The following is a 15110-nucleotide window of genomic DNA, read 5'->3' as shown; positions in this document are numbered from 1 at the left end:
ATCCTTTTCCCTTCTTGATGAATGCTGTGATTGAAAAAAATAAAGAAAGAAACAAGGCATTCTGAAACCGGGATACTGACTGTCCTCACTTACATCTTTACAAACACTATAGAAGGTGTAATTCTTTCTGGTGAACCTACACATTAGTTTATGCTGTCTATACTTTTCAAGCCACCTTACTTCAGAGTGAAATACAGCTAAACCCCAAATCATAGCTGAATGTAGACTCCATTAAATAGAGTTTTTTTGATGTATCTGAAGAAAAATTCCTCCTTTAGCATCTACAGGCTGCAGAAAGTCCTCCATTTCTTTTAATAACCTATTCCCTCCGTCTGATTCAATGCAGCCCACTGGCTATGGAAATGACAACACTCAGCAGGTGACAACAAAACGGTCAACAAACAGTGCTGAGATATGTCATTTTCTTCAAATACTTTCTCAGGAATTAAATGACACGCTATGGTATGCTGTGTCCTGCTCAGATCAAATATTTTTTATTAAATGAAACTGCACGCTTTTATATAGACTTGCCATATAAAATTCAGGTTTAAGTGTATGGCTTCAAGCTCCAATTACAAAACAATTTGCTATTTTCCCACCTGTCCCCAAGTCTCCTTTTACCATATAACCCCTTGGGCAGCAACTGCTAGAATGCTGTACCTTTGCCATAACTCCAGATTGAAAGCCCTGCCTTTATGGAGTCAATCTGATGCACTTATTGTGACTGGGACAAATTGGGGCATTTTCAGTCTCCAGAACCCAGGAAATCCTCTTGCTGTGTGCTTCAACTAATGGACCTGAGATGTCCCTTGTAAAAATGCTGTCTGTACAAATCCTTTAACCTTTCCAGATACTGATCCAGCCTTTGTTCCTAGCCCTTTTTAGAAATATGCAATGTATCAGGCTAACCTCTGTTAAATTTAAACTGGTGTAAAACGAGAGACATATCATAGCCTTCAGTGGTGCTTACATGTTTAAAATGCAGAAGAGCATCCAACAGTGAACAGAGGCCCACAATGTTAAAATTTCCATGAATGAGGTTTTTATGGCTCCTTTCAGGTGCAAATAAATACTTACCATTATTCTGAATTACTTACACTACTATAAAATGCACAATTAGATTTCTAAAGTTCTAAATAAATTAACATTAGGTATAAGAATTTACTCTTTTATTACGAGAGGATGATCTTCTGAGGGGACTATCAATCTACAAAGTACTTGAGGAGAGACTGGTGATCAAACCTGAACAGATTCCTATGTAGATTATATACACAGCTGCAGAAAGATGAAATAGCATCTACCCTTAAATCATAAAGAGGAGACTGCTACTGGAGATGCCTTATCCCTGGAAAGGCACACTGAAAAACAAGATATTAATCTGTTCTTACCGGAGGCCTATGGCTCTTTTCACAACATATCAGCATTTATGCTGTTTTCCTGCCTTTACACAGTGTTTGGGTGAGGTGTTTGAGCAGTTAATAACCAGACACTTCATGTCACCCCAAATTACTGTTTCCAAATAGTTTACATGTCTATCTTTTTCTTAAGATAACACTTCCTATACACTGACATTCTCCTGCCTTGTTTTTGTGCTTGGTTTTTTTTTTGTTTGTTTGTTTTGTTGGGTTTTTTTTGGTAACATTTTGTTCCTAATTTAACGTATTTAAAATAATCCAGAGTATTTTCTTTGATTTTGTCCACTTAGAAACTGTATTTATTTTAGAAGGTTGCACTTCCCTCCTTGTATATACTCTGATCTCTTACATCATAAATCAATAATTTTTGTTCAGTTTAGTCTAAGACATTACAGTGTCCCATTTATTATTGTTTTTTCGCTGATTCTGAAAGACTAATTTGAACTTTATAAAATTGTCAGCTTTTCTAGATAAAACATAGTTGCATACTGAATGCTTTTGATTTTGAATAGAGATGTAGATAAAGTGTCTGGTTTTCTCCCTTACTGTGTTTAATTTTTTGACAGCACTTCATTGAGAGCAACTGGTGCACACTTTGATTTTGTACCTGAATGCCACTTAATCAGAGAAATAAAACTGATGAAAATACATGACAATGAGGAGGTTCAGATTCAAAATTTAAGTATATCAAGCACACTACATGTGAGCCTTACAGAAATTCCCTCGTAGAAGTTTCTGTGATCACCAAACCTTCAGTTCTGACTTTCTAGGTACTCATTTTGTCTTGCTTCATAACGCACAGTTCTTCCCTGCCAAGTAGTAGCTCAGGATCACTTTGCTGTGTGGTTTGATCTGTAACAACTATTTCCTCTAACTTCCACTTTATTTTTGGCTTTTGATACGTAACTTAACCACTACTTCATCCCAGGAATCTTTACTTTCAGACAGCATAGATCTATGCTTTTCAACATATCCTAAGTTTTGACACATTTTTAACATTTTCCTCTTTTTGCATGCCTTCGACACACATGAGCAGAGGTGAGTTGGTAGTCTACCGCTTTAACACAATGCAGGCTGAAAGAAGCTGAACAGTCATCTTCGTCCTCAGACAGGGTACCACTGACATCATTAGCAACTGCTCTTCATAAACCTCCATGCAAGCAGAAGCCTTTTCTGCTAACACCTTTCACAGCCTGGAAAAATCTTCTATCAGCACTATCAGCTGCTGCTTCCTCACCTTTAGTCTCATGTCACTATTTTTGTGTTCACTAGTGTTATACAGAGATAACCTCATTACATTACACTCAGAGCAACAGAAGAAAGCAAATGAGAAGATAAATCGTCTCTGTAATATTTTATAGCACTCAAACACCTTCCTATTTTCCCCATTTTTTTCATTTTCTTGTCAGATGGGGTTCCCTGTAATAATTCAAATATTGTAAGAAATTAGATTTCCCCTCACCTATAGCCTATCCAGCCACAGAACTACCTCTAAACTTAATGTCAACTTGTACTTGTTTTTTCTACTGCTTGTATCTAATTGAAACACTCCAAAGTTTTACAATACTCAAACTTTTGTGGGGGAAGACAAGTTCTAGAACTATGTAATTTCTTGTTCAATTATGATTATCCACACTGTATGGCTGATTTTAATCCCAAACAGTGTGCTTAGAGGGCAAAGTATTAGTACTTGCTTTCACTATGGAAGAAACTTGTTTCTCCATGACACTGTTAATTGTGTGCATCTCTTCTACCTTCATCCACAATCATTCATTAATGCAAAACAGCAAAAAACTTGCTCTGTTCACTGATATCTGTCTTAACAAAAAAAGATCCACAGGTTTTGCACAGTCATCTAAACTGGTTGCCTGTGGAACATTCACGCTTACAATGTAATGAAACTTTACCCACATGGTCTCCATCAAGATGTTTTTAGAATAGTGTCATTGTCTTATTATATTCTAATCTAGTTATTATAGGTAAATAGCAACATCGTCTGAACATGACTACGAACTGTAGTGAAACTGTATAATGGATTTTTTTCTCTTTTTGTCTATGCCAATCATAGACACAGATTTCTTTTACTTTAGGAGTGGAGGTGGATGAGATAGTAGCCACTTGCAAAGAGAAGACTGTTAGAGTGCTCCTTTGGAATTAGGAGACTTATTAATTTTCCTTTATCCTGAGGAAACTTAAGGTTATCTGACATGTTCCAGAAAATAACCTGGTGACCGAGATATAGTTTAAGCTGCTCTATATGGTAGTGGCATCACTTGGAATGATTCACTAGAAACCACAGATGTTGCATTCATCTCACACATTTACCTCACAATTAATAAGGGACCCACTCTACAGAACAGTAGAATACTGCGTTGACATAGAGGATATATTTGTATAGTCTTGTGTTACTCTTGTTATTAAGAGCTGGATGCATTAATAAAATAAAAGTAATTTAAAAAAAAAAAAGAATGAACAACATCTTTCAGTTGTTCACAATGCTAGCAGTTTGTCAGGCTTCTTATGGGGTGTGGGTGCTTTGTTTCTTTGTTCAGAAAAGCTGAAATAACATCAACGGGTTAATAACCTGTGGCTTCTCTATAGGTTGAAGGCAATGACACATTTAAATCTCCATGAAGTTCCATCCACAAACTGAGGCTTCCAGTGGAGTGAAAAGGATGTGAAGTATGTTTACGAAACATCAGATTGCCTTTCATTCACGGAAAGCCTGGGACCACTGCATGGATTACAGCCAAACTTCAGCATTTGAGCCAGATGCAGCTTCTAAGTAGCTCAAATTCTGCTTGCATTCTAGGACTACATGATCAAGTCTGTGCTGATCTAAAGGCTGCTAGGAAGTAAAACAAGGGCTTACAGGCCCTTCTGCATACTACAGTTGACTTTACTGGGTCATTCTGAAGACAGCTGTACATCCAGTACAGGATTTGGTCTACATCCAAAAGTCTGAATTGTGAACACCTCCATCCAAGCTAAGTGGTTTGTATCTTGTGGCTTTTGACTCAATGACAATGAAGAAAACAGCCCATACGGTCAGAATGTATGTGCTGAGGTTGTCTTTCCTTTGATCTTAATAGGAACCTGACTATTTTCCCCCCTTGAATTTGATACTGCTATTACGATGAACTTTGTTCATCACAAAATAGTTTCTTTATGGGAGAAAGAGGTACAATATAAAGTACAAAGTAAATGTAAGTCTCAAAATTCCCAAGACAATGTTCAAGAAATCTTAGGAAAAAGCTAGGAGGGTAGAGGGGCCCCTTTATGGCAGAGATGGAGAATTCAGTGATTGTCATCCACTTGTAAATCACGGGTGCACAGCAAAACTTGCTGTTCATGAGATTGGTAGTTAGGTACTTGAGATTTTCTCCCCTGTCTAGTTCAGTATCTTAATTCTATCAATTCTATCAAAAGTCCACCAAGAAAAAAAAAAAAAAAAAAAAAAAAAGAACAGAAAAAAGAAAGGCATCTTTGTTGCACTGACACTTCAGTATCTCTAAGATTTAAGGATTTCTTCACACAAAGCTAGGTAGAAGTAGGACACAGTATAGATAATTTAAGGCAACTAGTGTCTAAGTCACTGTATACAGTAGCATAATGCTATATGAAAGTGTTACAGTTTCTTAACAGTTGAATAGACACTGCTGAAGCAAAGAATGCAATTATGAAAGTTACCATTTTTGTATGCAGATATACAAACCGTGTACTGCTACCTACAGTTCAGATACACAGTTCTATTATTATTACTAATGTCATCTTTCTATTCTATTCCATCTTTAAAATTATTGCATTGTGTTTAAATCCAAGTATTTATTCTTTAATAAGGCATTTTTAAAGGAAGAAATAATTTCTTAAAAAAATTTAAATTTTATTTTAAAATACTGTACATTTTACTTTTAATTGTTTTACAGTTCAAATTGTAAGGTGTGTTCTTTTTTGTTCAAGAATTTAAAAAGCAACTAATTTAAATATGCAAAATTATCTTGAGTTGTTCATACGTGAACTTAAAAGCCATGCAACACAGGAAAATTAAGTAATTATGCCTCCAAGTTATTTACTGCAATTAAGCTCATTTATCATATGCAAATTAGTGCAAACTGGTCTCATTAGTTACTAAATTACTCAATATGAGCTGAACAATGTAGCACTCCAGTTTGTAATGAAAAATCCCTGTAGAGGCAAGCAGTATCAATTAAGCTAATTTGCATATGCAAATATATTCACTAACTTTCCCTTTTCTCTATATTTAGTTCTACATTTCCTGATCATTCCTGATTATACGAAAAATATGGGGTTACTGACCCTTTTCCCCACCTTCTCAATACCAATGAAGCTACAGAAAAAATCCAGGGGCCCTGAAAAAAAATTATAATCTTCTTGTTAATTCTCACAATCAGGCCAAACAATTCAGCCAAATTTTTGAATGGCAGGTACCAGAAGCAATATTTTTTTACTGGATTTATTTAATAAACAAACATAATATATATATATATATATATAAAAATGTAAAACTGAAAATGTCTTTACTAGAAGTCTTTTCTCATTATAACACCACTTCCCAGAAGAAGAATGTGGAAGATAAAACACACAATTTGGCAAATCAAAAATCTTGTCAAAAATTAACATATTGCCATCATCTATTTTTCTTCTCTATTACAAGCATTTCTATGGTTCATCATTCAGGTGATTTTACTTGGTAAACATTTAAAAGACTTTTAAATGTGAAGATTCTGATATAATAGCATTTGGGCATTCATGTTTTGTGGTGTCTTTTTTCCATAAGCACACAGTGGATAGCATCTTTGGTTTCAAACCTACTGTGGGAATCTCTTCTGCATGATCACAGAACCACAGAATGGCTAGAGTTGAAAACGACCTTAGATCAAGATCATTTAGTTCCAACCCCGCTGCCTTGGGCAGGGACACCACACACTAGACCTTGCTGCCCAAGGCCCTGTGCAACCTTGCCTTGAGCAAGGGATGGAGCCAGGGATGGAGCATTTACCACTTCTTTGGGCAACCTGTCCCATTGTCTCACCACCCTCACAGTAAACTTCTTCCTTATAGCTAACCTGAATGTCTCCTGTTTAACCCTTGTCCTGTCGCTACAGTCCCTGATGAAGAATCCCTCTCCAGCATCCTTGTAGGCCCCAAATGATAAACAGCAACCAGCTGTGGCTTGGAAATTTTTTGAAATGACTAACTGATGCTACCTGCTTGTAGAATCAAGATGTAAAATATCACAAGATGCGCCACCATTTCTGTTTTTACAACATTACTATAAACGAACTATCCACTTTTCTTAAACATACTGTATTATGCTTCTCATGTGTCTGTCAATAAATTTTGAAGTATGAAAATATTAGAAGGATTAGAGAGGCTCCTTAATTTCTGAGTTTACACTTAACTCAGTCTTCAAAATATTAATAGCAAAAGGGATTAAACAAACTAAGTATTAATTCAACTTCCTCAGCAGACTTTGAAATCAAACACAGGCATTCCCAAGGTATAATCAAGGTTGTTTACTTCACTTGCAAACAATACTTACGACAATACTGCTTTGAAAATCATTTCCAGGAGCAGCAGACTAAATGAGAACTTGTTATAATTACATTACACCACAGAATCTGTCCCATTGTTGTTTTAAAAATCAGTCTTCTGGAGATTATCTTTCCATTATCTATGTATAAGGCCACAAGGGAATACTCTGAAGTTTGTTCAGATCTGTTAAAAGTGGCGCATTTGAATGCACGACCTAGACTTTCTCTCCAAGTGTTGATTATTCTGCTAAAATAAGACAAGATTTTAACATATCATGATAAACTTGTCACCATTATTAATTCATTTTGTCCTTTATCCATCAACAGTCTATCCTCTTTTAAATGTCAGAGTGGAACTTTCTATTATTAATTGATAGATTAATGGGAGTAATTTGGTAAAAGCACCACCCTCTCTGAAAAGGCCACACCTCAACAGATATTTAATATGATGCTGATGGTGATTTTGACTGAAAATCCTCAAATAAGAGTGCAACACAGGTTTTTTTTTTACTAGTACCATGATCAAATTATATCCTGAAAACACTTTATCACATAGAAAAAAAACAGCCAACCAAAACCAACCAAACAAACAAGAACCCAAAACAAAACCAAAACCCCCCAAAAATAACCCCACCAAAACCAAAAGGAGAACCTGACTTAAGTATAAAATCACTAACTGCTTTAATATGCGGTAAGTGAAAAACTCAAATGTCAAGTATTTTTTTAAGCGTCCATCCTAAGCTTTTTTCATTTTCATTTATAAAGAGTCATGCGTAATACCTAAGGAGTGTATATAAATCTGGCTCAACAAGGTTTTATCTAAATATTTGTTGAAATTCACATTGTAAAAACCACACCTGTAGGATATATAGTACATGTTTATATACCCAAAACAGCACACTGACAAATTGCAAAAACTGAAATATCACAAAAGTGCTATTTCTTCATTTTTTTCTACACTTACGAGACTGCATAACAGCATTTCTGTTTTATATGCAAACACAGCACTGTAGATACTGGTACAGATATTTTTGATACAGCAACTGTAACACAAGCATTTGCTTACGGAATCAAAACCTTGACCTAGACCTCAGCCAAGGGTGTACAACTAGGTAAGCTACTTCATTCATGATTTTTGTTCCAAAGAAAAATTCATTACAGTAATTAATTTCATGTTTTCCTAAAATTATTTTGTTGCCATTCTGCATTTAGTTACTTTATAAAGATGTGAAAAATCTGACAATATCCACAGTGCTTTTGAATGCCACAGCTGAGTTAGTACAGAGAGGTAGCTCTCAATCATTTCAAATTAAGTGGAATATTTCTCATGATAATATCCTAATTTACCTCTTTCATACCTCTCAAAAGATAATACACCAAGCAATATATCTGCATGGAGAAGCTGTGTTCATTGCTAAGTAAAGGCAGCTCCTCAGTGTCACACTTGCAAAAGAATATGTGGGTTTTATTTCTGTAGTGCTGTGGTTTCGCCTTGCTGACAAAACACATTTTGCTCTTAACCACTTCTACTACACATTTGATTACTGCAACCTGAAAAAGGTTGTAGTAACCCTGAAAAAACAAAGCATGCATAGGAATGTTTCCATCAGGTCATTGTTTTTCAGTTTAATCTTCCTGGAATATAACAAATTCTACAGTTTGACTAAATGCTTTGACAAATATCAGATTATTTTTTATCTCAGAGCTAAGGAGACCTAAGAGGCATGATGCTGTTTATTTTTTCTCTTGCAAATTGTGAATTTGTGATATATAATTGTGACAACTTGGATAACAGGGAGGAAAGCAGTGCTCATAAACCAAAGTGGGGGGAAAAAGCCCTAAATCTCTATGTGACACATAAGGCAAATGAAGTCACCAACACAAAATCCTGTTTTGTACACACACACAAATACATACAGGCATTCTGTGAGCAAACACCTACTGTACAGTTCTAAACAACAAAATATTGTGATTCAGCTAAATAATACTTGCCCTCCCTCTCATTAACATTCTTCCAGTCAAATAAGGGCTTTCTTAAAAGAAGGAAGTATGAGCTTAAAAAAATTTTAAAAATCTCATTAACAGTAGAGCTGAAAACAATACTATTCAAGTTATTGACAGAAATATGACTAGATAATTATTTTTATTTTTCTTGGAAAAGCCATTTTTTTACCTGTAAAATATGACTTCCCAAATGTGATTCAAATACTTCAATGGCAAGGGCACTGGGACTTCTCCTGCGCTGGGCACCTATAACTGAATAAAAAACAGTTATGCTGCAAAGCTCTGCACATTCATTTCTAATGCACCCTGATCATACCATTTGACATTAACTATTTAAATATGTTTTGAATTTTATATACCAGTGTTAATTTCAAATTTGTCTTGCATGTTCTAAATACAATTGATATGTAATTTTCAGTGACTAAAATCTGAACGATTAAAGGATCATTAAAATAATATATTTAAATATCCAAGAACTCTGGAAATTTATTGTTTATTCAAATATATCCCAAGTTCCTGTAGAAGGTCTTTGTGTACGTGGTGATGACAGCACGCAGAATTTAGTGAAAAATTCTACTGAGAAAAGAGGCTATACATAATTTAAATGTTTTGGAATGTGGTGATAAGATCTAAATATTACTTAGGAGTTAGGAAGATATGAGAAATTTATCTATATATGTTATCTTATTTGAAACTGAAAGGAAGTAAACACAACATTAAAATGTCAATATTTGTAAACACATCTGAGATATCAAAGTTATTGCTCGGCATAGGGAAGTACTGTAGCAACCCAGATATCCAAGTTAGTTGCTGAAATAGGCACTTGAAACATCAGAGTCTACATTTAAACTATGCAGTTTAAAAACACAAAGTGATTAATAGGCAGTTGGGTTTCAAAGGCAGCAGTGACTACAAAAGGATTGAGAAATCAAACTTAATATTTCATTGAACTCTCTATGCCAGGCACACAAGCCAGCAATCGAATCAAGTATAATCAAAAGTAGGATTCTATCATATGCTGAGATTTCTTCTTAGGTCTAGGTTGTCTTTGCCACAGGACCAAAGAAGCTAGAGCACAAAAGAGAGCACAGGGCTGCAGGAACCTTTCCTTGCTTTTCTTAGTGCCAAAGCCAGGTATATCCACAGCAGTGAGGTGAAGTTCATTCTGCACCCTTTTAACGTGTGTACAAAAACATTTCTATCCAAACACCCTGATGGTTAACTGCCTCTGGAACCATCACAGCACTAATGCATCTTTACGTATCGCTCTCTTTACAAAGCACAATAAGAAAAACAAAATACCAAGGAGCCACTGAACCAAGCAGAATGAATGACTGCCATTACTGAGCAGACCAATTTAACAACGAAAACAAAACACAGAGCAACAATTTCACAGTCTTCTATGACACTTGCTGCCAAATATGGTATCAGTAAGAAAAGATAGATGCCAAGTAACGATAGTCATATTGACTTAAAAATGTAATATCATTCCTGACTGATGCTTTATATAATTTCCTTGCAGGAAATTCTAAGCTATTTATACTGGGCAAACAGGTGACTTCATAGCTAATAGATTCAGGCAATAGCTCATAATTACAAATGGTGACTGCTGTAGAGACGGTATTTTCTGAGTCCTCCTCTTTTCTCTGAAGGTATTCAAGGACATAGATGCTGACAACTGAAAAGTCTTCTTCAAGACTTCTGCTTTACACCACAAGTGAAGCTGGTAATAGAGCAACTACTTGATTTTTGAAGTTCTGTTAGTATAATAACTAACCAGACATGTCAGCATAACATTATTCTTTTACAAGTTTTAGGTACTTGAGTCAGTCTTGTATTTTTCTGTATTAGTCTTCTGATTCTAAATCATTTTGCCCTCTTTGCAGTCCCTCATCTTTTTTATAGCTGTAGTGATGCCTGGTAAAAACAACTATGCTTATTTCATTAAAAAAAAAACACCAAAAACAAAAAAACAAAAAAACAAAAACCCTTTAAATTTTCTAGCAACTTAGACTCCTTTAACTTTCCTTTTTGCAGACAGACTTAAAGATAGAATCATAGAATAGTTAGGGCTGGAAAGGACCTTAGGATCATCTAGTTCTAACCCCCCTGCCGTGGACAGGGACAACTCACACTAAACCATGTCACCTAAGGCTCTCTCCAACCTGGCCTTGAACACCTCCAGGGACGGAGCATTCACAACTTCCCTGGGCAACCCATTCCAGTGCCTCACCACCCTGACAGTAAAGAGCTTCCTCCTTATATCCAATCTAAACTTCCCCTGTTTAAGCTTTATTTAACCCATTACACCTTGTCCTGTTACTATAGTCCCTAATGAAGAGTCCCTCCCCAGCATCCTTGTAGGCCCCCTTCAGATACTGGAAGGCTGCTATGAGGTCTCCACGCAGCCTTCTCTTGTCCAGGCTGAACAGCCCCAACTTTCTCAGCCTCTCTTCATACGGGAGGTGCTCCAGCCCCTGATCATCCTCGTGGCCCTCCTCTGGACTTGTTCTAACAATTCCATGTCCTTTTTATGTTGAGGACACCAGAACTGCACCCAATACTGCAAGTGAGGTCTCACGAGAGCAGAGTAGAGGGGCAGGATCACCTCCTTCAATCTGCTGGTCACGCTCCTTTTGATGCAGCCCAGGATACGGTTGGCTTTCTGGGCTGCGAGCGCACACTGCCGGCTCATGTTCATTTTTTCATCGACCAACACCCCCAAGTCCTTCTCTGCAGGGCTGCTCTAAATCTCTTCTCTGCCCAACCTGTAGCTGTGCCTGGGATTGCTCCAACCCAGGTGTAGGACCTTGCACTTGGCATGGTTAAACTTCATAAGGTTGGCATCAGCCCACCTCAAAAGCTAATCCTTCTTTTGTCCTTACTCTGCCTTCAGATATGGTATCAAATGTTTGCTTGAACTGGAGTTGTACCTTTGTTTCTCAGAAAAACTTTAGCTTTAGTTGTGGTAATAAAACAAAATATATAGCACTGTAAAGATTATCAGTATTCCCATTATGATTGCTATCAGCACTTTTTATGGTAATTTAATTTAGAATCTATCAGAAACAAAAATCAAATTCACAGTTTTGGCCTGCTAGATCGTAGTCTTCATCAGAGCATCACAAAAAGCAAAAAAAACCTCAAAACCCACAAAAACCTCCCTGAAATCCATTAGATCCTTTCATTCTTCCATCTAGACTGTGTTATATTTTCCACACATTGTCTGAACACATCACCATTTGGAATCTGCCTTCCAAATACTGTTCTGTTTCTTGCCCATATCCTTCCTTTACAATCCCTTAGCACTTTCAAGTATATCATTACATATTGAATCCAGCTCTGTGATGCTACTTTCAGGTTTTCTAGCATGGGAGTATCATAACTTGATTAAATTGCATGAAGACAGTGCAACACTTTTTAAAACAGCATCTTTAACTTTCATTGATGTTTCCAGGTAAGTCAACAGTTCTTCATACTTGGAACACTCCCAGTTCTATAGCTAGAATGAAAACACTTCAAGGTCAGTGAGTTAACTAAAAAACATGAAGGCCAAAATCTTAGTTTCAAAATTTGCGAATTAAATCCTCTGCCAATGTCTGCATCCCAGTGGCTGGTATACATGTAGACAAATATTTTTTAGGACTTTCACGCCATTCAGTTCATTGACATTTTTATAGTAGTAGAACTGTTGGATTTATGTGTCTTGCACTTAGGTGACGTGGGGTTGTAATGACAGTTCTTGATTTTACAACCAGCATAAATATGTGACACAGAAAACCATTATGCTTCTGGTAGCCATACCGCAACTCTTTTTGGGTAACTGAATAGATGCTAAATATGCACTTTCTGTATTTCATTAATTTCCCTAACTATCATTCTTCACATTTTGAGAAATGAGACAAGAATATTGGGATAAATATACGATAAGGGAAATAAACTTATTTTATTTCACCTTCTGACTTCATTGCCTCATTATTTTACTTGCTTGATTTTTCAAGATTTCTCAATACCTATCTGCATCAGAAGAAATATACTGGTTTGGGTATACAAATGTGTACCACATTGATACCTTTCAAAAACATGGCAATCGTACAGCCCACTCACAGCACAAAGCCTCTTATTTCTATTGAATAGATTGGTGGCATGACAATAGATGAAAGACACAGACTGAAGTGGCCGGATTAAAAAGCAGGCCACGATGTTATTTTATTCTAAAATTTCAAAACAAAAACTCTAAATACTGAACTGGCTTCCATCACACAAGCCACAGCCAGTCATCTCTAAATCTCTCACCCTGTGGATGGAACCATCAGCAGACACAGCTCAGCTGCTCATGGAAATCTTGGAAAGCAAGGGATTTAGGATTTATATCGCAACATCTATAAATCAAAGTAGCTCAACAACCTTCGTAGACCTAAAGACATGGATGCGCTTTTTTTTTAGAATGTGGATTCCATTTTAAATTTAGACCCTTTACAGACACAAAATACTGCATGTGTGAAATAAATTTTATTATATGAGTAACAGAAAGTAGGTGAAATAAGGATACGGCAAAGGCTGAAGCATGTGTACCCAACTGCAACAGGAGTCACAATGGAAACAAGTTCCAAACCCATGTTAAATACTATGCTTCTCCTGTTTTAGTGGTATGAACAAACATCTCTAAATCAGCTTTTTCACAAGTGGTCATATTTTGTACTGTACATTTAATTGGCAAGGTTTAAGGTGTGAATGTACAATAGTTGTGTTAATTAAAAAGTTGACTGTACCAGTATTTGTATTAAATACTGACTTTTAATAGTGACAAGAAGATAGATTGATTTCACATATGTACTTTGCTGTGCTGGAGCAGAGGAATTTGTCTACTAAAATCTTTTACTTTCTATGGCATTGGACCATGGCCTTTACTATCCAGACTGACATGTCTATTCCTGGCACAGGATTATTCCACAACAAGCTATTAACAAGGAAAAAATTCTAACTGCTCACTAATTCCTCTGTAAATTTCCTCCCTCAATGACTAATCTGGCTATGCATCAGGTGAAGGAAGAACCACATCCCTTTCAGTGTGTCTTGAGGGCAGTCTAAGCATGCTTTATGCAATCTCAAGAGCATTCACAATTGTGCTAGAAAGAGTGAGAAGCTATGGAAAAGAAAAATGTAGAATGCTTAACAACAATTTCCACGCATCCTGAAGAGAGAGGATCTCCTCTTAAAATCACTTCTAAGCTATTGGAGCAATGAATGACCAAAGGCTGATGTTCACTGTGACGTTCTACTAGTGAAGACAGACTTCTAATTAAGCAAAAGCAGTATTTCTTGATGACTAGGAGTAAAAGCACGTATCACCACCACAATTACCAGTTCTCCACAGCATAAGAAGTACAATTGTCTGAATTGTCCCAGATGACTCTATGAGCAAAGCAGTTCACTGCATGAGTGTGGCTATAATCTTTTAAGTATTATTTTCCTGAGTTTAATTTTTTTTTTTTTGTTACAAAGTAGAAAAAAGGTCTATAGAAATGACAATACAATTTATAATAAATTTACCCTGGTGTAAAGTAGATTCTACATGAAAATGTGTCTTTTTTATTCCTAGGAATAACCCCAAATGCTTATGAAAGAACACTGCTGGTGAATGTGATGATGAGGGTGGTTTTACAGGAGAGGGTAGATGTCATCTTAAAATCTTGTGGCTATGAGACATAAAAAGTAATTTGGAAATGCTTAAAAGCCATGTTATAGAAAAGACAGAGACACTGACTGAGGGGCTAAATTGAACAACAGAAGATGCAATCTCAGGGAAGAACAACACTAGGCTCAGAAAGAAAGGCCAGTATTTATGTATGCTAACATTCATAGCAGCTCTTTTTTAAATTTATTCTTCTACTGCATACCTAATACCTTGTGATGGATATGCTTTTTTTTCCACTGATTGTCTTTGCTCTCCCATTTATTGATTCTAAGTTTTGAAAGAAATCTCCAGCAAGAGTGAACTCCTCTGTCTAACATGTATGTTGAGAACATAAGGCATAGATGATATGTATTCAGATCCTGAGCTAAAATGAGCTGAATGATAAGCAACCAGCATGATGTAAGCAGAGAATCTGCCCTCTGATTTGGAAAAGGTATC

General features: G+C 36.2%; 1 protein-coding gene across 6 annotated transcripts in view; it reads right to left on the bottom strand.

Annotated features, from left to right (window-relative positions):
- Positions 1 to 15110, bottom strand: part of NPAS3 (neuronal PAS domain protein 3) — a gene marked incomplete at both ends in the record, with an annotated part of 628566 nt that overhangs the window by 298959 nt on the left and 314497 nt on the right. For 4 of the 6 annotated variants that reach the window (XM_080617339.1, XM_080617340.1, XM_080617342.1 and 1 more), the window contains one exon: positions 9144 to 9226. In XM_080617339.1, the coding sequence (XP_080473465.1) occupies positions 9144 to 9226 (83 nt within the window). The remainder of the gene's footprint in view (positions 1 to 9143; positions 9227 to 15110) is intronic. The other 2 variants (XM_080617341.1, XM_080617343.1) reach the window with 1 other exon arrangement.

The sequence above is a fragment of the Psittacula echo genome (assembly GCF_963264785.1).
Source record: "Psittacula echo genome assembly, chromosome: 5".
In the NCBI taxonomy this organism is placed as follows: Eukaryota; Metazoa; Chordata; class Aves; order Psittaciformes; family Psittacidae; genus Psittacula; species Psittacula echo.
This window is presented reverse-complemented; position numbering and strand designations above follow the sequence as displayed.